Here is a 22,067-nt window from a genome sequence, read left to right on the forward strand (position 1 = left end):
TCTCCAGACTCCTTTCCAAGCCACTTTGTCATGAGGTCTAGTTCTTGGGTTGTTGTGAGATGAGCACCGCTGACCGCTGTAGTGAAAACGACTCCCAAGCGCGATAATCTTCTGGTTTATCAGCATAGTACAGTCCTGAAATGATGAGATCTCGTGTTGCCAAATAGTAGGCCAACGGTTCCACTGAAGCCGGCATGCTGGCTTGTGGAACCTGTCAGGGAACATAGGGCGGAGCATGTATGTTTGAGCCAGATTGTCTTTTTTCTTCGAAGTTTGTCGTAGCTTTAACTGGTTTATTTAAGTTTGGTGTGGATAAGTGGGATTCTTTATCGCTCTTAAAGTTTGTTTTATTAGGACTGGGTTGCATTTATGGAGTATTTTCATCCAGAAGCCAGGTGTTGATGGTAGCTTGTGTTAACGGACGCGGTTGCCTTTTTATTGCTGGACACAAGGTAGCTGGAGATGCCAACTGCTGTTGAAGGTCGATCTGTGATTGAACGTATTCAATGGTGCGTTCAATTTTTGCCTTTTCAGATTCAGTTTTCCTGTCATCGCCTGTGGATTGTGCTCCTGTAGCCTCCTCCAATACTCGAGCTTCCACCTCAGCTGCGTCTGCTTCTCGTTGTAGAGTCAGCACTTCTAATTCTGTGCTTATTCTCGTTGTTTCTAATTGATTATGAGCCTTTTCCAGTTGTAGCTTAGCTTCTTCCATTTTTAGCTTAACTTCTTGGCTTGCGTACGACGCTCGTACTTTCGCGGCTTCTTCTTTAGCTCTAACAAGAGCTGCGCTTGCTGTGGACACTGAATTTTGCTGCTTCCACTGTGACTTGTCGCCATGTTGATACCGTAGGGCAGCCGGAACGTGCCTTTTTCACTTTAGTGTTCTCGTGAGAGGTGTAAAAACACCAACTCAACACCAAGCCAAACCAGAGTCAATGAAGAGAACGTTGTTGTAAGCTTGACCATTTACTTTTGACAATTCTTCATAGACAAAATGGTGAAAAACTGAAAAGAGCAAAGAGACACAACACACTTATTGCCTCTGTGCATATTTGTCTACAAAATTTCCGCCCGATTGTAGCTGAGATAGGCGCCAGCGCCCCCCGCGACCCCGGCAGAAAATGGATGGATGGATGGACATATGAAAATGTAACGGTAATGTCCAAAAATGTCCAGCAGAGGGGAGACTCCCGCCTGCCTGAATGACTTGAACATATTGTATGTAGTTTGACAACTATATTTAACATATCGGCACTATTACACTTTTTTAACGTGTCTGACATGTTGTTAATGTATTAAAGACAACTTACGGCATTGCTTCTTCGCCGCTTTCTGTAGGATGGCAAGAGAAATTACGAGTGGAAACCGCAACATGCATTACTTACTTTCGAACAAATACCGGAAGTCAACCAACAGGAAGTAATTTAGAGGAAGTGACATCATCTAACTGCTGTTTACCGATTACAGCGTACAATAAATATACACAACTTCAGCTCCAAATTAAAGGATTGCAGTCACTAATACAAAAATATTATCAAGTAACTTTGTATATAATATTAACAATTGACTTCAGGACAACACATTGTATATATATATATATACATTTTTTCCATCCATTTTCTACCGCTTATTCCCTTTCGGGGTCGCTGGCGCCTATCTCAGCTACAATCGGGCGGAAGGCGGTGTACACCCTGACAAGTCGCCACCTCGTCGCAGGGCCAACACAGATAGACAGGCAACATTCACACTCACATTCACACTCTATAGGGCCAATTTAGTGTTGCCAATCAACCTATCCCCAGGTGCATGACTTTGGAGGTGGGAGAAAGCCGGAGTACCCGGAGGGAACCCACGCATTCACGGGGAGAACATGCAAACTCCACACAGAAAGATCCCGAGCCTGGTATTGAACCCAAGACTGCAGGACCTTCGTATTGTGAGGCGGACGCACTAACCCCTCTGCCACCATGAAGCCCATATATATATATATATATATATATAATATATATATATATATATATATATATATATATATATATATATATTATATATATATATATATATATATATATACATATATATAATATATATATATATATACATATATATATTTGTGTATATATATATTTGTATATATATATATATATATATATATATACAATGTGTTGTGTGTGTATAACTATATATATACAATGTGTTCTCCTGAAGTCAATTGTTAATATCATTTGCATAATTACTTGATAATATTTTTGCATTAATGACTGCAATGCTTTAATTTGGAGCTAAAGTTGTGTATATTTATTGTACGCTGTAATCGTATATATATATATATATGTCTTGATTGGATTATCCAGAGAATAGTGCTCGATACCGTGGTAGAGCGCAATATGTAGGTGTGGGAAAAAATCACAAGACTACTTCATCTCTACAGATCTGTTTCATGAGGGGTTCCCTCAATCATCAGGAGATTTTAATGGAAGCATTCACATACAATGGTTTGTATAGAGCACAGAGTGGGTGGGTACAAGCAGGCGTAGGGTGTGGTGATTGGCTCATGTGTTACCTAGGAGGTGTTTCCGTCTATGGCGGCATGTTGAAATGATTTCACTGCGCTTGTTGAGGGATGATAGATCTTGATGATATATAATAAACAGTTTCTCTTTTAAGCATAGGTTGCATCTTTTATTACCACTGTTGTAAGGTGTGCTGGATGCAAGAATTTGCCATGTTATTGAATATTCAACATTATTGTCTTTGAGGTTCCAAATGTGTTTGCTGAGTTCTGTAGAATTCTGCAAAGTCTGGTTTCTAAAGGAGGCGTTGTGATTATTCCATCTTGTTTTGTACGCTCCTTCGGTTAATCCTACGTACGTGTCGGATGTGTTAATGTCCTTGCGTATTACCTTTGCTTGGTAAACGACTGATGTCTGTAAGCACCTTCCGTTGAGAGGGCAATCAGGTTTCTTGCGACAGTTACATTCATTGTTGGTTTCAGAGTCGTTTAGTCTGGGGGTAGGCAGTCCTTTTGCAATTGCTTTGTTGTGGTTTGAAATGATTTGTTGCATGTTATTCATACAGCTGTAGCTCAATTTAATGTTGTTCTTGTTGAATATTTTTCTTAGGGTGTTGCCTTTGGGGAAGTGTTTGTCGATCAGAGTGAGGAACTTGCGGCCGATGTTGGTTGAGACGTCTTTGCTGAATGGCGGATTGTACCAGATGATGTTGTTTTGTTTTCTGCTCTTTTTTGGTTGGTTTCCTGGGTTGGGTTCATAGGTGAGGGTGAAGTTGTATCCGCTTTCATCAAGTGCTTTCTGGTACGGGGGGGTTGCTTGGTCGAATTCAGCTTTGCTGGATGACAGCATCGATAGTCTTTTATTAATTCCGGTAGGTATTCTTTTCGTGGTGGTGGGTGGGTGGTTGCTGTCGTGGTGCACGTGTTGGAGTGTTGTGTTGGGTTTCGTGAATGGTTGGTAGCTGTTATTTCTCAGGTTGAAAGTGACGTCGAGGAAGTTGACGGTTTGCTTGTTGGCTTCAATCGTGATCCGTAGGCCGTTTTCTTTGAAGATTTGGCATATGCGCTTCTTGGTGTTCTCGCTGCTCCTTGGCGAGGCGCGGCACACTGCCAGTCCATCATCACGGTAAATACCAAGGTTCAGGTTGAGGCTAGCAAGCTGGGAGAGGAGGAAACTCCCAACGAGTTCGCACGTTTCTGCTCCATCAAAACTCCCCATAGTAACGTCAAATGTTGAATTGTTCTTTTTTTGCCATGGTGTACTGTTGTGGATGAGTATGGAGTTCTTTGCGTGGATGATGATGTTTCTTTCGTTGCCTGTGATTGAGTCGTAGTCCGAGGCGAAGAAAAGACGGAACACTTCCTAAGAAGAATGCGGTGGAAAGCACACTTTTTCCTCCACCCTGAAACAAAAGGAACGCAAAAGGAAACTTACGGATTCAAATCTACCAAGAACCCACCCACAGTCAAGGAATTAAAGGACTTTGAGAACGACATGCTCAAAATGATACAATCAGTCAAATTTAAGCCAGCCCGCAACCCATTCCTCACCAAGCTGAAAAATGACACGGAGCGCATCAAGAAAGTAAGCAACCTCATCATAGCCGCCGATAAAACCACAAACTTCTACAGAATGGACATACCAGAACATAACTCTTTACTGGACAAAAGCATCACCAAATCATACAAAAAAGCGCAACCCAACACTTTACAGAACATCCACCTGGAAAACAAGCGGATCGCAACCGAACTGGACATTGAGGACAGGGTGGACGCCACAGCCAACAAAGAAGCCTTCATCACATTGAAGGACCACAAACCCAACTTCGCAAATAACCCAACATGCCGACTAATAAACCCAACTAAATCCGAAATAGGAAAAATCAGCAAAATAATCCTGGACAGAATCAACGCAAAAATCAAGGACAAAACACCACTCAACCAATGGAGAAATACAGCAGCAGTAATCAAATGGTTCAACAACATCCAAGACAAACAACAACACAACTTTATCTCCTTCGACATCGAATAATTTTACCCTTCCATCACGCAAGACCTACTGACCCAAGCACTAAACTTCGCCTCGGACTACGACTCAATCACAGGCAACGAAAGAAACATCATCATCCACGCAAAGAACTCCATACTCATCCACAACAGTACACCATGGCAAAAAAAGAACAATTCAACATTTGACGTTACTATGGGGAGTTTTGACGGAGCAGAAACGTGCGAACTCGTTGGGAGTTTCCTCCTCTCCCAGCTTGCTAGCCTCAACCTGAACCTTGGTATTTACCGTGATGATGGACTGGCAGTGTGCCGCGCCTCGCCAAGGAGCAGCGAGAACACCAAGAAGCGCATATGCCAAATCTTCAAAGAAAACGGCCTACGGATCACGATTGAAGCCAACAAGCAAACCGTCAACTTCCTCGACGTCACTTTCAACCTGAGAAATAACAGCTACCAACCATTCACGAAACCCAACACAACACTGCAATACGTGCACCACGACAGCAACCACCCACCCACCACCACGAAAAGAATACCTACCGGAATTAATAAAAGACTATCGATGCTGTCATCCAGCAAAGCTGAATTCGACCAAGCAACCCCCCCGTACCAGAAAGCACTTGATGAAAGCGGATACAACTTCACCCTCACCTATGAACCCACCCCAGGAAACCAACCAAAAAAGAGCAGAAAACGAAACAACATCATCTGGTACAATCCGCCATTCAGCAAAGACGTCTCAACCAACATCGGCCGCAAGTTCCTCACTCTGATCGACAAACACTTCCCCAAAGGCAACACCCTAAGAAAAATATTCAACAAGAACAACATTAAATTGAGCTACAGCTGTATGAATAACATGCAACAAATCATTTCAAACCACAACAAAGCAATTGCAAAAGGACTGCCTACCCCCAGACTAAACGACTCTGAAACCAACAATGAATGTAACTGTCGCAAGAAACCTGATTGCCCTCCCAACGGAAGGTGCTTACAGACATCAGTCGTTTACCAAGCAAAGGTAATACGCAAGGACATTAACACATCCGACACGTACGTAGGATTAACCGAAGGAGCGTTCAAAACAAGATGGAATAATCACAACGCCTCCTTTAGAAACCAGACTTTGCAGAATTCTACAGAACTCAGCAAACACATTTGGAAACTCAAAGACAATAATGTTGAATATTCAATAACATGGCAAATTCTTGCATCCAGCACACCTTACAACAGTGGTAATAAAAGATGCAACCTATGCTTAAAAGAGAAACTGTTTATTATATATCATCCAGATCTATCATCCCTCAACAAGCGCAGTGAAATCATTTCAACATGCCGCCATAGACGGAAACACCTCCTAGGTAACACATGAGCCAATCACCACACCCTACGCCTGCTTGTACCCACCCACTCTGTGCTCTATATAAACCATTGTATGTGAATGCTTCCATTAAAATCTCCTGATGATTGAGGGAACCCCTCATGAAACAGATCTGTAGAGATGAAGTAGTCTTGTGATTTTTTCCCACACCTACATATATATATATATATATATATATATATATATATATATATATATATATATATATATATATATATATATATATATATATACATATATATATATATATATGTATATATATATATATATATACATATATATACATATACATATATACATATATATACATATATACATATATATATCTATATACATATACATATATGTATATATATATGTGTATATATGCATATATATGTGTATATATACATATATGTATATATACATATATATATATGTGTGTGTATATATATGTATATACATATATGTATATATTTATATATGTATATACATATATGTATACATGTATACATATATATATACATACATATATATATCTATATATATGTATATATATATATATATATATATATATATATATATATATATATATATATATACATATATATATATATATATATATATATATATATGTGTGTGTGTGTGTGTGTGTGTGTGTGTGTGTGTGTGTGTGTGTGTGTGTAACGGTGTAGAAAACAGATGTTCATTATACTTGATTAAATTATGAATGAAGTGTTGCAACAGCGACTGTTGCTGGCGAGAAGTGGTATGTACGGTTACCCGTGGGAAGTGCTCAGAACTGTGACGCCTCCAAAGTGGTGAGACACGTTTTTGTATTGTCCGGTGTCAAGCGAAATAAGTGCTCGCTCCGAAATAAGTGCCCAAGCTTGTCGGGGCATATATTTAGCGCCTTAAAAGCGAAATATATGCCCACCCTATTGTATACTGTGTGTATGGGACGGCTTGCCAAATAATTGCCCCTGTGGATTTGCTGATATTGTTTGCTAGAAGAAAAACCATGTCATACCAAAGTTACTGTGATGTATATTGTCTTAGGCTATTAAATATGGAGAAACGGCAGGATGAAACAAATAAGATCAGTAGTTTTAATTTTGGTGAGTTAAGCTTTTAAAAATAGTGGACGGTCTCTCTCTTGCCAAAAAACTGCCCGGCGCACCTGTGGACCGCGCAGGTATGCGCACGCAGGTGCGCGCATGCGCACACACACCCCTGAGCACTTATTTCGGCTGGGCACAAATTTGGCTTGACACCGGAATTAATTACTAAAAAGTGAATATTGACTGTTTATATTTTGATTAGTACTTTGTAACGTACACATAAAAAGGTTCGCTAATTGGTATTGCCCAAAACTTTATCCTAGAGTGACATTTTGAAGACAGTTACACACTTTTACTGTGTAAACTAATTGGTGATTGTTGATGTGTTATTTAGATAATCCCGTGACCCAAGTGGACTCACAGTCTCACAATTTGCACTGTTTTGCAGGTAATACTATACTCCATGTCAGTGTGATTGTTTGGTTGATCACATATTTGTCCTCACCTATTGTTATGATGCTAATGGCAGCTTGGCTAGGCCGCAGCCCGGTTTATCAATCGCATGGTTTGAAGCAGCCATTTTGGATGCGAGGTGTGTTTAGGGACATCCTGTAAAATGTACTTTCTGTAAATTTACTGTATATTTTGCATATAAAAAAAGGATTATTGTTCATTTGAGTACACTATTGTCAATACATGTGAAACCATTGGAGAAATGATAATTAGTATGAAGATTTGGTTTAAACACTATACGATCACTCCCAAATGTAACATGTTCTTTGTGCAATGAAACTGTGGTTTATTATGTCAAACATCAGAACTGTGACACCTCCAAAGTGAGAATCCCGTGACCCAAGTGGACTCACAGTCTCACAATTTGCAGTGTTTTGCAGGACACTGTAATAAAAGAAATTCATAATCCACCTGGTGCCAGTGATATGTTGACGCGACAGCAGTGTGGAGCTGCATTTTGCCACATACAGTTGTGGACTCTCACATTGGTGCCGTGACCGGTCGAATTTGGCTTTTCACATCGGACCGGATCCATCTTGCTGGACGGCTTCTTCATTACGCCATCAGGTGGACGGGTTGTTAGCTGTGTGCACTGGGTCCAATTTGAGTGTTTTATCTGTGTGTTTTTTTTTTTGTATCCATATTGTGATTTTTGTGCTATTTTATTTTGATATTTCAAAATGAGCTACTGAAAGTTTGACACAAGTACACCCTTACATAGACGTGTTGGCAGAGGTAGAGGGATCCCATTGGTGTTGCAGTTTGACAGTCCTGTTCAAGGGGATGTAGATCATGTGGCGGGGGGTAGACAGGATCCAGTAGAGGCTCACTCAGATAGTGGAGACAGAGTTCCTTCTCAGAGCCACCACATGAATGCTACACTGAACACACAGGTTACTGTTACACCCACAGCAGATCCCACTTTACAGTCACATGATGTAGTCGGCCAGATGAGTGACATTATAAGGCACGTTGGCCAGCAGCTAGCTTACAGTATAGTTACACGTCTAGGGCCAGCTCATAGTATGCCGATACCTAGTGACTCAGGATTTTATGACACGCTCATTAACACACTAACACAAGGTCTAGACTCTTCACAAGTGCGCCAAGTATCACACAGGAAGGTGAAAGAACCTCTGTCCTTTAGGGGAGATGACACAGACGCGGTGGATGTGCACGAATGGGAGGACCTGATGAGGAACTACATAAGGAGGTCTGACATTAACATGGAGAATCAGGCAGAAGAAATGCGTGTCCACTTCAGGCAGAGCAAGAGACATTGTGAAATTTGGCACAAGGAATAGTGGCATTGATGTTACAAAGAATCCAGGTGCGATCTATAGCCTTCTTCGTAAGCATTTTGCTGCAGTGCCCTGCTCACCTCAACCCCTGGGAGACTTCTACACAACGCTGCCGAAGGCAAATGAAGGTGCATATGACTACTGGCTGAGATTCAACCAAGCTGCTGACATTGCAGCTGACCGCCTCAAGGAACAAGGCAAGAATTTGGACTGCTCCGCCCTTGAGGTGACAGTATGTTTATAAAGAATTGCCCCTCCAGGGATCTTTCCATGACATTCAGATCAAAGACGATCGACAAGTGGTCGGCTGTGGAAGTCCAGGGTGTGCTGGATGAATATCATACTGAGTTGTGCTCAAAGGATGCTGCTGTGATGAGAAGGAAGCCCATTGAACAATGTTGATATGCTTCACACTGCAGTTGGTCATTCTGTCACTCAAGAGGCTAACACAGCTAAGGGTACAGACCAGAATGCCTTTGAACGTGTCATAGCTATGTTAGAAAAGATTTTGCTAGAGCGGTCTGCTCAAACCCGTACCCCTGCAGTCAGACCAACTAAGACACAATTCTCCAGAATTGTGGGTCTGGATAACTCGCCCTGGGCTGTTTGTGGTGACATGGCTCACTCTGCACTTGTTCACTGCCGTAGGGATAGACTCTGTTTTCAGTGCTACTCACCTGACCATGCCAGGCGCGATTGTCCTTTTCAGGCGAAGTTCACGCCAGCTGCACAGTCGGAAAACTGATTGATCTGCACCAGAGGGAGGTCGGTGTAGATCCTGCTAATGACCCTTCCTGTAGTTTTTCCAATGATTTAGAGTTGATGTTTGAGTCATTCAGTTCCGACATACCCCCAATAGAACAGTTGTTTTCCAAGGCACACACAGAATTCAGAAGTCTGATAACTTGTTCTATACTACTGTCACATCAGGTGCTATTCCCCTGACAGCGATGATTGATAGTGGGTCTACAGGTGGCACATTAGGTGAGCGTGCTGTAGCGCGTTTGTTGGAGCACAGTCCAAATTTGAAGCGACATTCAGCTGATGGTGTTGTCAATATTGGATGTGGGGGCCATCAAGTGACCCCTTCAGCTGTTTATGATGTGGAAGTGGTGGTGTATGAATGCTAGTTGACTGTACCCATGTTTGTTGTGCCTGGACAGACAGACGACATGATCCTGGGCAGTAATGCCACAAAAATGATTCTTCAACCGATGAGAGGGACTGAGAGCTAGTGGCGACTCATGTCAGAGCCTAGCATCGTCATTGATGAAGGTTGCCACAGGTTCTTCTCACTCCTTTCTAACACAGAGAAATGGAGGGGCTAAACTGTGCCTGACACGGTTGGCACGCTGAAGCTTCAGCAATGTGTCATGCTTCAGCCGATGAGTGAACACCTTGTTTGGGGTAAGCTTCCTACCTCAACACCTTTGTCAGTTGGCAGCACAGTGATGATCGAACCGACCCAGTCACGGTGTAGATCAAGGAAGATTCTAGTTGGTAGGGTGATTTCACCAATGTGGGGCAATCGATACCTGCCCATGAAAGTGATCAACCCCACCAGTGAGCCTGTGATGCTTAAGAAAAACTCAAAGCTAGCAGATGTGTTTCCCTGTGTTGCTGTTGAAGATTTGTCTCAGCCTGACCACATCCAACTTCACTCCCAAGCTGTGTCTGCTGCTACAGAGGAAATGTCTAAGGAGGACATCAAAGCAGCACTGTACAGGCTTGGTCAGCAAGATCTGGATCTGGATGCTTGCGCTGGAGAGACAGGCTTTTCCGACTCATCGAGAGACATGAGACAATATTTTCGTGGTACAAGATGGACTGTGGGGGGGGGGGGGGGCATCTGACTTTGTGCACAAGATACATCTGATGAATGAGAGGCCTTTCCGCCTGCCTTATCGCAGGGTGCCACCAAATTACTTTGAGAAGCTAAGAACTGCTCTCAGTGAGATGGAAGAAAAGGGCATAATTCGGAAATCCACAAGTGTATATACATCACCCTTGGTTCTTGTTTGGAAGAAAGACGGAAATTTGCGCATCTGCACTGATTTCAGATTGCTCAATGCGAGGACAGTGAGAGACACACTCCCACTGCCTCATCAGGATGATGCTCTCGCCGCACTTGGAAGACATGTATTTTTCTCCACCATGGACCTCACGTCAGGATTCTATAATGTACCTCTGTTTGAAGGACACAAGAAGTACACCGCCTTTTCCTCCCCCTTTGGTCTTCATGAGTACAACCGAATGCCACAGGGTGTCTCGAACAGCCCCGCTACATTTATGAGGATGAGGCTCTCTATTTTCGGGAGTGAGAATTTCACTAGCCTCTTGTGCTACCTTGACGATCTCATGGTCTTTGGTCCAACAGAGCAGATAACACTTGAGCGGTTGGAGATGATTTTCTCCCCCTTGAATGACCACAACCTCAAGTTAGCACCACAGAAGTGCCACTTTCTCAGGAGATCAGTGAGATTTCTTGGCCATGTTACATCTGAGTCAGGAGTCCAAACAGACCCTAAAAAGGTTGAAGCCATTTGCAGAGTGCAGGCATCTGACTTGATGGATAGTGATGGTGTAACTCCGTCTCAAAAGAAGATTCAATCTTTTTTGGGGATGGTGTTGTATTATCAACATTTTATTGAGGATTGCTCCATTAAGGCTAGACCCCTATTTAAGCTCATCTCGTGTCAGAAGGTAATTGGTAAGGCCAGGCGAGGAATGAAATCTAAATTGAAGCAGTCGAGTTGTGTCAAGCTGTCAGCAGAGGACTGGAGAACCGAGTGTCAGCCTTTGAAACTTTGAAATGTGACCTGACCCAAAGAGTAACACTGGCTCATCCTGATTTCAGAAAGCCTTTTATTCTTGCTGTAGATGCTTTGTTTGATGGCATCGTAGCTGTTCTTTCCCAGCTCAGTGCTGGCGAAGAAGTTGCAAGGCCAGTCGCATTTGATAGTAAAACTCTGTCAAGAGCCCAGCTGAACTATCCAGCTCACAGGCTGGAATTTTTAACTTTAAAATGGGCCATTTGTGAAAAGTTTTTCCACTGGCTAAAAGGGAGGCACTTTACTGCATGGTCTAAAAATAACCCCCTGACCTATGTCTTGACAAAACCCAGGCTGGATGCCTGTGAACAAATATGGGTTTCAAAACTGGCAGCTTACGATTTTAACCTGAAATATGTGCCAGGGCCCAAGAATACAGTGGCTGATGCCTTGAGTCGTGAGTCCTTTGTGCAGTCCTGTGTCAGTTATCGTTTGGTGAAGAATCCATATCTGTCCTTGTTGGATCAAGTTAATGGAGTTGGGAATGATACTGACCACCAACTGTCAAGCCTTTCGATCTGCAAGAGGCCAATCGACCGAAGTAGAAGTTTCTTCTCAGTCACCTAGAGGTGCAATTGCTGCTGGAGAAGTGTCCGCATTGTTGGACGCACACTGAACTGGCGGTGTCTCTTTGCTGCCAGGAACAAGCCCAACATCGCTACAGCTTCCTCCAAACACGACGAGTTGAGTTTATACCAAAATGGATACATGGATGATACAGCAGAGGATTGGGAGAATGTCATGTGGTCAGATGAAACCAAAATAGAACTTTTTGGTATAAACTCAACTTGTCGTGTTTGGAGGAAGAAGAATACTGAATTGCATCCCAAGAACACCAGACCTACTGTGAAGCTTGGGGGTGGAAACATCTTGCTTTGGGGCTGTTTTTCTGCTAAGGGGACAGGACGATTGATCCGTGTTAAGGAAAGAATGAATGGGGCCATGTATCGTGAGATTTTGAGCCAAAACCTCCTTCCATTAGTGAGAGCTTTGAATGGTTGACCAAATACTTATTTTCCACCATAATTTACAAATACATTCTTTAAAATTCCTACAATGTGATTTCCTGGATTTTTTCCCCCTTTTTTCTGTCTCTCACAGTTGAAGTGTACCTATGATGAAAATTACAGACCTCTGTCATCATTTTAAGTGGGAGAACTTGCACAATCGGTGGCTGACTAAATACTTTTTTGCCCCACTATATGTAAATATATATATATATATATATATATATATATATATATATGTCTTGATTGGATTACCCAGAGAATAGTGCTCAATACCGTGGTAGAGCGCAATATGTAGGTGTGGGAAAAATCACAAGACTACTTCATCTCTACAGAACTGTTTCATGAGGGGTTCCCTCAATCATCAGGAGATTTTAATGGAAGCATTCACATACAATGGTTTATATAGGGCACAGAGTGGGTGGGTACAGGCAGGCGTAGGGTGTGGTGATTGGCTCATGTGTTACCTAGGAGGTGTTTCCGTCTGTGGTGGCATGTTGAAATGATTTCACTGCGCTTGTTGAGGGATGATAGATCTGGATGATATATAATAAACAGTTTCTCTTTTAAGCATAGGTTGCATCTTTTATTACCACTGTTGTAAGGTGTGCTGGATGCAAGAATTTGCCATGTTATTGAATATTCAACATTATTGTCTTTGAGGTTCCAAATGTGTTTGCTGAGTTCTGTAGAATTCCGCAAAGTCTGGTTTCTAAAGGAGGCGTTGTGATTATTCCATCTTGTTTTGAACGCTCCTTCGGTTAATCCTACGTACGTGTCGGATGTGTTAATGTCCTTGCGTGTTACCTTTGCGTGGTAAACGACTGATGTCTGTAAGCACCCTCCGTTGAGAGGGCAATCAGGTTTCTTGCGACAGTTACATTCCTTATTGGTTTCAGAGTTGTTTAGTCTGGGGGTAGGCAGTCCTTTTGCAATATATATATATATATATATATATATATATATATATATATATATATATATATATATATATATATATATATATATATGAGATACATACTACAACTGGCCTTTGACTTATTCTGTTCTTAACCAACTTGTGCCAGATATCTTTAAAAAAAATTCTTGACCATGGCAGATAGTTTAATGACTAGCTGATATCTAGATATGACGTTTACCATCAATGGGGCTGTTTGCAACTTGTTCAAAGTTAACATTTTTTGACCAAAAAAACCCGTCTCGTGCACACGCACGTGTATGTACAATGCACGCACTTACACAAAATCAGTCTCAAAGAAACAACAAACAAATTGGCACTGCAACATTGGAAAATGATTTTAAGCACTCTAAGTGTGGGGATTGATATGTTTGGGTTTCAGCGCATGTGGGAATGATAGGAAAGTAGTTGGCATCTATATATAGTGTGTGTGTGTATGTAATCGTATGTATATATTCATTTTCTCCCTCAGATTTTTGACTGTACAATTTGTAGTGTTTCTCAAATAGTGGGTCGGGATTCCCTGGGGGTGCTGGGGGTGTGGTGTCGGGGTGAGGTGTCGAGGAGATTTTTATTATTTGTGTCTACACTCTAGTACTCATGTTAGAACAATGCACAAAACTGCAACAAGTTGGTAGCAGTGCAAAATCTAATCAACAACCTGACCCTGTTCTACCTAATATAAGTTGCAAGTACACAGAAACGCATGTATATACAGGTAGTGGAGGCATAGGGATGGAGAAGTTGGAATGTCAAGAAAAAAGTTGTAAAGAACCCAGATTAAAAACACCAGGGAGTACAACAAGGCATACATAGCCTTGAAATTCACCATAACTACGGTAGGAAATGAGGAAAAATCGATGTGTGTTTTATGCCTTTCTACTACCATTTACAACATCCTATGTCAGTTAAATTAGTTTTTCTACTGTCGCTACAATGAAAACAAAGTACAAATCCCAGATAGTATAGAAATATTAAGTTTAAAGGCTATATTTGAAAATATGTGCAGTGCAATAAAGGCTAACTGCCTATCAATCACAATAGTTATGTGAGACAAGAACACAAATATCATTATTTTTTCAGTGCATTCTAATCTGTAAAAAATACAAACAAAATACGGCTAACAATGCAGCTAATGCTAGTTATCAATTTCAGCTATAAAATACTCAAAAATACATCCTCTAACTGCCAACAATATGGGATGACTGGAGACAACGATGGAAGGCTTGTCTGAGGACGACCTAAAGATAATACTCCATATACATGGCGTGACCTGCATATTAACCAAGCTGTAGCGACATTGTTATTGTAAGATGAGTCTGGGGTGGTTTATGGTTCCTGACACGTGGGGCGCTGTCCTTGGTACTTTTGGTGAGAGTATCAATTTACGCTTGAATCTTTTGGTGGTCAGGCATCATCTGATTTGTGAATGGATCGAGATGGAAAGGGATTAGATATTAGTTGTGTTTGATAGCAGAACTAAAAATAAGAAAAGGACAAGGGATCACATTAGATTTTGTTTTTTGTTGTTGCTATGCCTAAATATAACTACAAACCCTGTTTCCATATGGGTTGGGAAATTGTGTTATATGTAAATATAAACGGAATACAATGATTTGCAAATCCTTTTCAATCCATATTCAATTGAATGCACTACAAAGACAAGATATTTGATGTTCAAACTCATAAACTTAAATTTTTTTTTTGCAGATACTAATTAACATAGAATTTCATGGCTGCAACACGTGCCAAAGTAGTTGGGAAAGGTCATGTTCACCACTGTGTTACATCACCTTTTCTTTTAACAACCCTCAATAAACGTTTGGGAACTGAGGAAACTAATTGCTGAAGCTTTGAAAGTGGAATTCTTTCCCATTCTTGTTTTATGGAGAGCTTCAGTCGTTCAACAGTCCGTGGTCTACGCTGTCGTATTTTACGCTTCATATTGCGCCACAAATTTTCGATGGGAGACAGGTCTGGACTGAAGGCGGGCCAGGAAAGTACCCGCACTCTTTTTTTACGAAGCCACGCTGTTGTAACACGTGGCTTGGCATTGTCTTGCTGAAATAAGCAGGAGCATCCATGATAACTCTACTGATGGCAACATATGTTGTTCCAAAACCTGTATGTACCTATTAGCATTAATGGTGCCTTCACAGATGTGTAGGTTAGCCATGCCTTGGGCGCTAATACAACCCCATACCATCACAGATACTGGCTTTTGAATTTTGCGCCCAGAACAATCCAGATGGTTGTTTTCCTCTTTGTTCCGAAGGACACAACGTCCACAGTTTCCAAAAACAATTTGAGATGTGGACTTGTCAGACCACAGAACACTTTTCCACTTTGTGTCAGTCCATCTTAGATGAGCTCGAGCCCAGAGAAGCCGGTGGCGTTATTGGATGTTCGCTTTGCATAGTAGAGCTTTAACTTGCACTTACAGATGTAGCGACAAACTGTATTTAGTGACAGTGGTTTTCTCAAGTGTTCCTGTGCCCATGTGGTGATATTCTTCAGAGATTGATGTCGGTTTTTGATACAGTGCCATCTGAGGGATCTAAGGTCACGGTCATTCAATGTTGGTTTCCGGCCATGCCGCTTACGTGGAGTGATTTCTCCAGATTCTCGGAACCTTTTGATGATATTATAGACCGTAGATGTTGAAATCCCTAAATTTCTTGCAATTACAGTTTGAGAAACGTTGTTCTTAAACTGTTTGACTATTTGCTCACGCAGTTGTGGACAAAGGAGTGTACCTCGCCCCATCCTTTCTTGTGAAAGACTGAGCATTTTTTGGGAAGCTGTTTTTATACCCAATCATGGCACCCACCAGTTCCCAATTAGCCTGCACACCTGTGGGATGTTCCTAATAAGTGTTTGATTCGCATTCCTCCACTTTATCAGTGTTTATTGCCACCTTTCCCAGCTTCTTTGTCACGTGTTGCTGGCATCAAATTCTAAAGTTAATGATTGTTTGCAAAAAAAAAATGTTCATCAGTTTGAACATCAAATATGTTGTCTTTGTAGCATATTCATCTGAATATGGGTTGAAAATGATTTGCAAATCATTGTATTCCGTTTATATTTACATCTAACACAATTTCCCAACTCATATGGAAACGGGGTTTGTATGAAGAACTGCTTGTGCAAAAACTAACGCCATGTTAAAGGGGAACTGCACATTTTTGGGAATTTTGTTGATTGTTCACAATCATTGTGAAAGACATGAAGATAAATGGATTTGTTTTTAAATACATTCTAAATATTACATAAATGAAATCAAAAGTCAGCTTACAATGGAGCTGTTCAATTCTGCCAATTGAGCCCATAAAAAACATCCAAACATCTCCATTAGGGTTTTATATATATGATGTACGTATATATGTAATGTAGTAACAGACACATTTATAATAACATTTAATATTTACGTATTTTGATCAATTGAAGCATATGCGGTGCATAATTTCAGAAAAAGGCATCACATTTGCTTTTTTTTTCATTACTGATAACTGCTCACTGAAGACTTTATGAGAGTCAACAAACAAAATAAAACATCACTTACTGTGCAATATCAGCTGTCATTAGGATGCCGACTGCTGGGATGTTCATATATTCCCTTTTACTCATTACTCATATTCCGCACTACGAAACGAGGGGTGGAGTGGGCAAGCGCTTTTTGTATCGTTCTCGCCAGTTCAAGGTCCTAAATTTGCAGGCAAAGTGTGCCAACATGTCAGATTACCTACTCAGACATCTCATGTCCAGGTGAGATGAATGATTTATGATCTACAATAAGCTTACAGGGAGGAGGGAAGTGAGGAAACAGCAGACCACTTAACGATGACAAATTAGGGACACACCGAAGTGATTACGTTACCCCTATAATTTGTCAGTATTAGCACTTATTATAACAATATCACTAATACTTGGTTAATATTCAAGTCCCGAAATGGAAATTGATTATCGTTGCCGTTTTATAAATGGTTAATTATTGGATTTTATGGGCGGAATATTGGAGCTACCATTGGCTCCGTTATACGCTGATTTTTTTTAACGTTTATTTAATATTTAGAATGCATCATTAATGCACCTTTTTGAGTCTTAGTAATAAAAATTGTGATTGTTGGTCAAATGCAGTGTATTTTCCTTGTCCATTTTTATAGCAGAAAAAAAAACTTAATTGTTGTGCAGGAAATTGGTTGACTGATTGATTGAAACTTTTATTAGTAGATTGCAGAGTACAGGACATATTCCGTACAAATGACCACTAAATGGTAACACCCGAATTAGTTTTTCAACTTGTTTAAGTCGGGGTTCACGTCAATCAATTCATGGTAAAGCCAAGTGCTTTATTCGATGACCACATTATAGCGTCTTTGCTGATATTTTTTATCATCAAGAAAATATCCTTACTATTAATAAAGTAGATGAATAAATCTTTCGTAGGCTCAACAGCACATAAGGAATCTTGATGACACTAGCAAACATTGCTGAACAACAGAGACAGCTAAATAATGACACAAAACATAACTTTCGCTAGGGCTGCGAATCTTTGGGTGTCCCACAATTCGATTTAATATTGATTCTTGGGGTCACGATTTGATAATATATCGATTTTTTCGATTCAACGCAATTCTTGATTCAAAAACGATATTTTTCCGATTCAAAACGATTCTGTATTCATTTAATACATAAGATTACAGCAGGATCTACCCCAGTCTGGTGACATGCAAGCAGCGTAGTAGATTTAAAAAAAAAAAGCTTTTAGAATTGTAAAGGACAATGTTTTATCATCTGCTTGCAATAATGTAAATTTGTTTTAACTATTAAACAAACCAAAAATACGACTTATTTTATCTTTGTGAAAACATTGGACACAATGTGTTGTCAAGTTTATGAGATGCAATGCAAGTGTAAGCCACTGTGACACTATTGTTCTTTTTTTTATTTTTTACAAATGTCTAATGATAATGTCAATGAGGGATTTTCAATCACTGCTATGCTGAAATTATAACTAATATTGATACTGTTGTTGATAATATTCATTTTTGTTTCACTACTTTTGGTTTGTTCTGTGTCGTGTTTGTGTCTCTTTTCAATTGCTCTGTTTATTGCAGTTCTGTGTGTTGCTGGGTCAGGTTTGGTTTTGGAATTGGATTGCATTGTTATGGTATTGTTGTGTAGTGGTTTGTTGGATTGATAAAAAAAACAAAAAAAAAATCGATTCTGATTCGCACAACGTATTCGAATCGATTTTTTCCCACACCCCTAACTTTCACCATAAAAAACAACTGCAGACATAAATTGTAGATGAGACTCTTTGTAGCAGGAAATCAACTGCAAACAAATGTATCTTTTTCTCATTAGCGTCACGAGCAGCACGGCACTCATTATGTCAATCAAATACCCACCGATTCACTAATACGTCCAACTTTGTCTTTCAGTTTGATAGCAAACGGACAGGAATTAAAGGGATGTATTAATAATATGAAAACTAAACCACATATAATATGTATTCAAGAAACATGGCTGAAGCCAAAATGTAACTTTATAATAAAAGGATATATAACGATACGTAAAGATAGAAATGATGGGCAGGGAGGAGGATGTGCCATATTTATTAAGGAAGAAATGAATTATTCAATATGAAAAGTAAACCAAGAACTAGAAATAGTAGGAGTAGAAGTATGGAATAATAAAGAAAGATACAAAGTGCTAAACTTCTATAATCCAAGCAAGAAATTAGGAATGCTTTAACTAGAAACAATAATTGAGCACTGGAGTGGCAATATCATTTGGTGTGGTGACTTTAATGCACATAGCACAATGTGGGGTGAAAGGGATGACTGGAATGGGGAAACATTGGATGCATTTTTGGAGAAAAAACAACTGGTGTGTGTGAATGATGGGTCGGGAACTAGGTTATATGTAGTCACGGGTAGAGAAACAGCAATAGATTTAACTCTAGTGTCACAAGGGTTAGCAGGGAAGGTGGAGCGGAAAGTAAATAAATACAGCACTATGGGAAGTGATCACTACCCAATCTTCATTCACATAAACAGAAATCAATGGACAGAAAGCACTAGGATAGAAGGAAGATGGAAGTATAGTCATGGTGACTGGGGAAAATTTAGGGACATTACTGACATAACATTAAAAGAAATGGATATAAATCAAAATATTGAACAATTAAATACAGATATTACAAAGTGCATAATGGAAGCAGCCGAACAGAGCATACCAAGAAGTAGAATTGGGAGAAGAAAGAAGATAGTGCCGTGGTGGACACAAGAGTGCACATTTGCAATTCAAGAACAGAATAGAGCATTTATAATATTGAGAAGAACACATAATTTCCAAGATATGATCCAATATAAAAGGCACCAAGCTAGAGTAAGGTATGTTAATAAAAAAACAAGAAAACACTATTGGAAAACCTTTTATGAAACACTGAATAGAACTACTCCTTTAGGCCAAGTGTGGGGAATGATCAAGAGAGTGTCAGGGGTCAGAAAAGAACATAAAAATCGTGATAAAAGATGGAACACGGTGTGTGGTAGAAAATAAAGAAAAAGCAGAACTCTTAGCAAAACATTTGTTAAAGTGCACAGTAATGCTCATTTGAGAAATGTAGAAAAACAAAAGAGAGAAGAAAAAATTAGTTTAAATATTGGGGAAATGATGGAAGACAACGATAATACCAACACTATGGATATGACATTTGTTTTGGATTAAATGGTTCGAATTTTAAAAAAGGTTAAACATACGACGCCAGGGAAAGACCTGGTGAGTTATCAAATGATCAAAAACTTAGGTAGTATTGGCAAAGAAGTGATCTTGAAATTATATAACAGGATATATGAAGAAGGAAAATTACCAGCTGAGTGGAAAACAGCTGTAATAATTCCAAAATGCAAGCCAGGAAAAGACCCGGAAGAGGCAGGAAATTATAGGCCGATAACATTGACCTCAAATTTGGGCAAAGTAATGGAAAAAATTATTAATGAAAGACTGGTATAATATTTAGGGTCAAAAGAAATAATAAAAAATTACCAAAGTGGTTTTCGCAAAGCAAGAAGCACAAAACGACCCAGCAGTGCAGCTGGAAGAGGAAATCAGAAAGGGACAAATAAAAAAAAAAGTATAATAGCAGTATTTTTTGACATAGAGAAAGCGTATGATATGTTGTGGAAACAGGGGTTGCTGATGAAACTAAATAAGATTGGGATTAGAGGAAGAATGTATAGATGGATAAAAGACTTCTTAACAAGTATAACATTATTAGTAAAAATAGAGAATGAATATAGCAGAGAATATGAAGTGGAAAATGGGACCCCGCAAGGGAGTATAACAAGTCCAGTACTATTTTCCATAACGATAAATTAAGTTTTCAGTGAAGTGGAAGGGTTAGTGGAGGTGGCATTGTTTGCTGATGATGGAGTGATGTGGAAGAGAGGTAGAACTACAAATCATACAGAAAAGAGAATTCAAAAAGCGGTAAATAATGTTCAAGACTGGGGAACGGCTTGGGGTTTAAGATTCTCTGTTGGAAAGACAAAAGTCATAAATTTTACAAAGAGGAAAGTACAAAACAAGCTCCAAAAAACACTCTATGGAGAAAATATAGAAGAGGTACGAGTATTTAAATATTTAGGGATATGGTTTGTTAGAAATATTAACTGGTCAAGCCACATTAGCAAAATAGTGGAGAAAAGTGAAAAGGTGTTGAATATAATGAGGGCTGTGAGGGGTAAAGATTGGGGGGCTGATAGGTTGACATTGAAAACAATATATATCACTTTAATTAGGTCTGTTATTGATTACGGATGCATTATTTATCAATCTGCTTCAAAAACATTACTTGGGAAAATAGACAGGATCCAGTTGCAGGCTTTAAGGTTATGTTGTGGAGCTACTAAATCAACCCCAGTTGCAGCATTACAAATAGAAATGAACGAAAAACCTTTGGACATGAGGAGAGATCAACTCTCAGCAGTTTATTGGGCAAACTTAAAAGGATCAAAGCAAGGACATCCAACTCGTCAAGTGCTACTAGACTGCCAAGAAAAAGAGAAGAAAAAAATGAATAGTTTTGGGTGGATAATAGGAGACACATGTAACAAAGCTCAAATTGACAATATTAAAGTTAGCCCTACAGCACCAATCCCTGCAATACCACCGTGGATGTATGAAAACTCAAAGGTAAACATGCAATTATTGAAGAATAGAAATTTAAATAGTTACCAGATAGAACAATGGATTGAGGAAATGTTTTTTGACAACATCATGATATATACAGATGCATCAAAAACTATAAGTAGTAAGGTAGGAGCTGCTGCAGTAACCCCACAAGGAAAAATAGTATTAAATAAAAGACTCAGCGTTTTTACGGGGGAATTGGTAGCAATTTGTATGGCAGTTAACTGGATAGAGGAAAATAAAGCAAGGAAAGTAGTCGTGTGCTCGGACTCCAGCAGTGCTTTGATTAGCATAAAAAACATAGCATCAGAAACC

General features: G+C 39.8%; 1 protein-coding gene across 1 annotated transcript in view; it reads left to right on the top strand.

The window, feature by feature from the left end:
* The first annotated feature begins 279 nt into the window (after positions 1 to 279).
* pcgf6 (polycomb group ring finger 6) overlaps positions 280 to 22,067 on the top strand; it is a 47,777-nt gene continuing 25,989 nt past the window's right edge. Inside the window, exon 1 of the mRNA XM_061910959.1 lies at positions 280 to 509. Coding sequence (XP_061766943.1) covers positions 507 to 509 — 3 coding nt within the window. The 5' untranslated portion in view covers positions 280 to 506. The remainder of the gene's footprint in view (positions 510 to 22,067) is intronic.

The sequence above is a fragment of the Nerophis ophidion genome, linkage group LG09 (assembly GCF_033978795.1).
Source record: "Nerophis ophidion isolate RoL-2023_Sa linkage group LG09, RoL_Noph_v1.0, whole genome shotgun sequence".
NCBI classification, from domain to species: domain Eukaryota; kingdom Metazoa; phylum Chordata; class Actinopteri; order Syngnathiformes; family Syngnathidae; genus Nerophis; species Nerophis ophidion.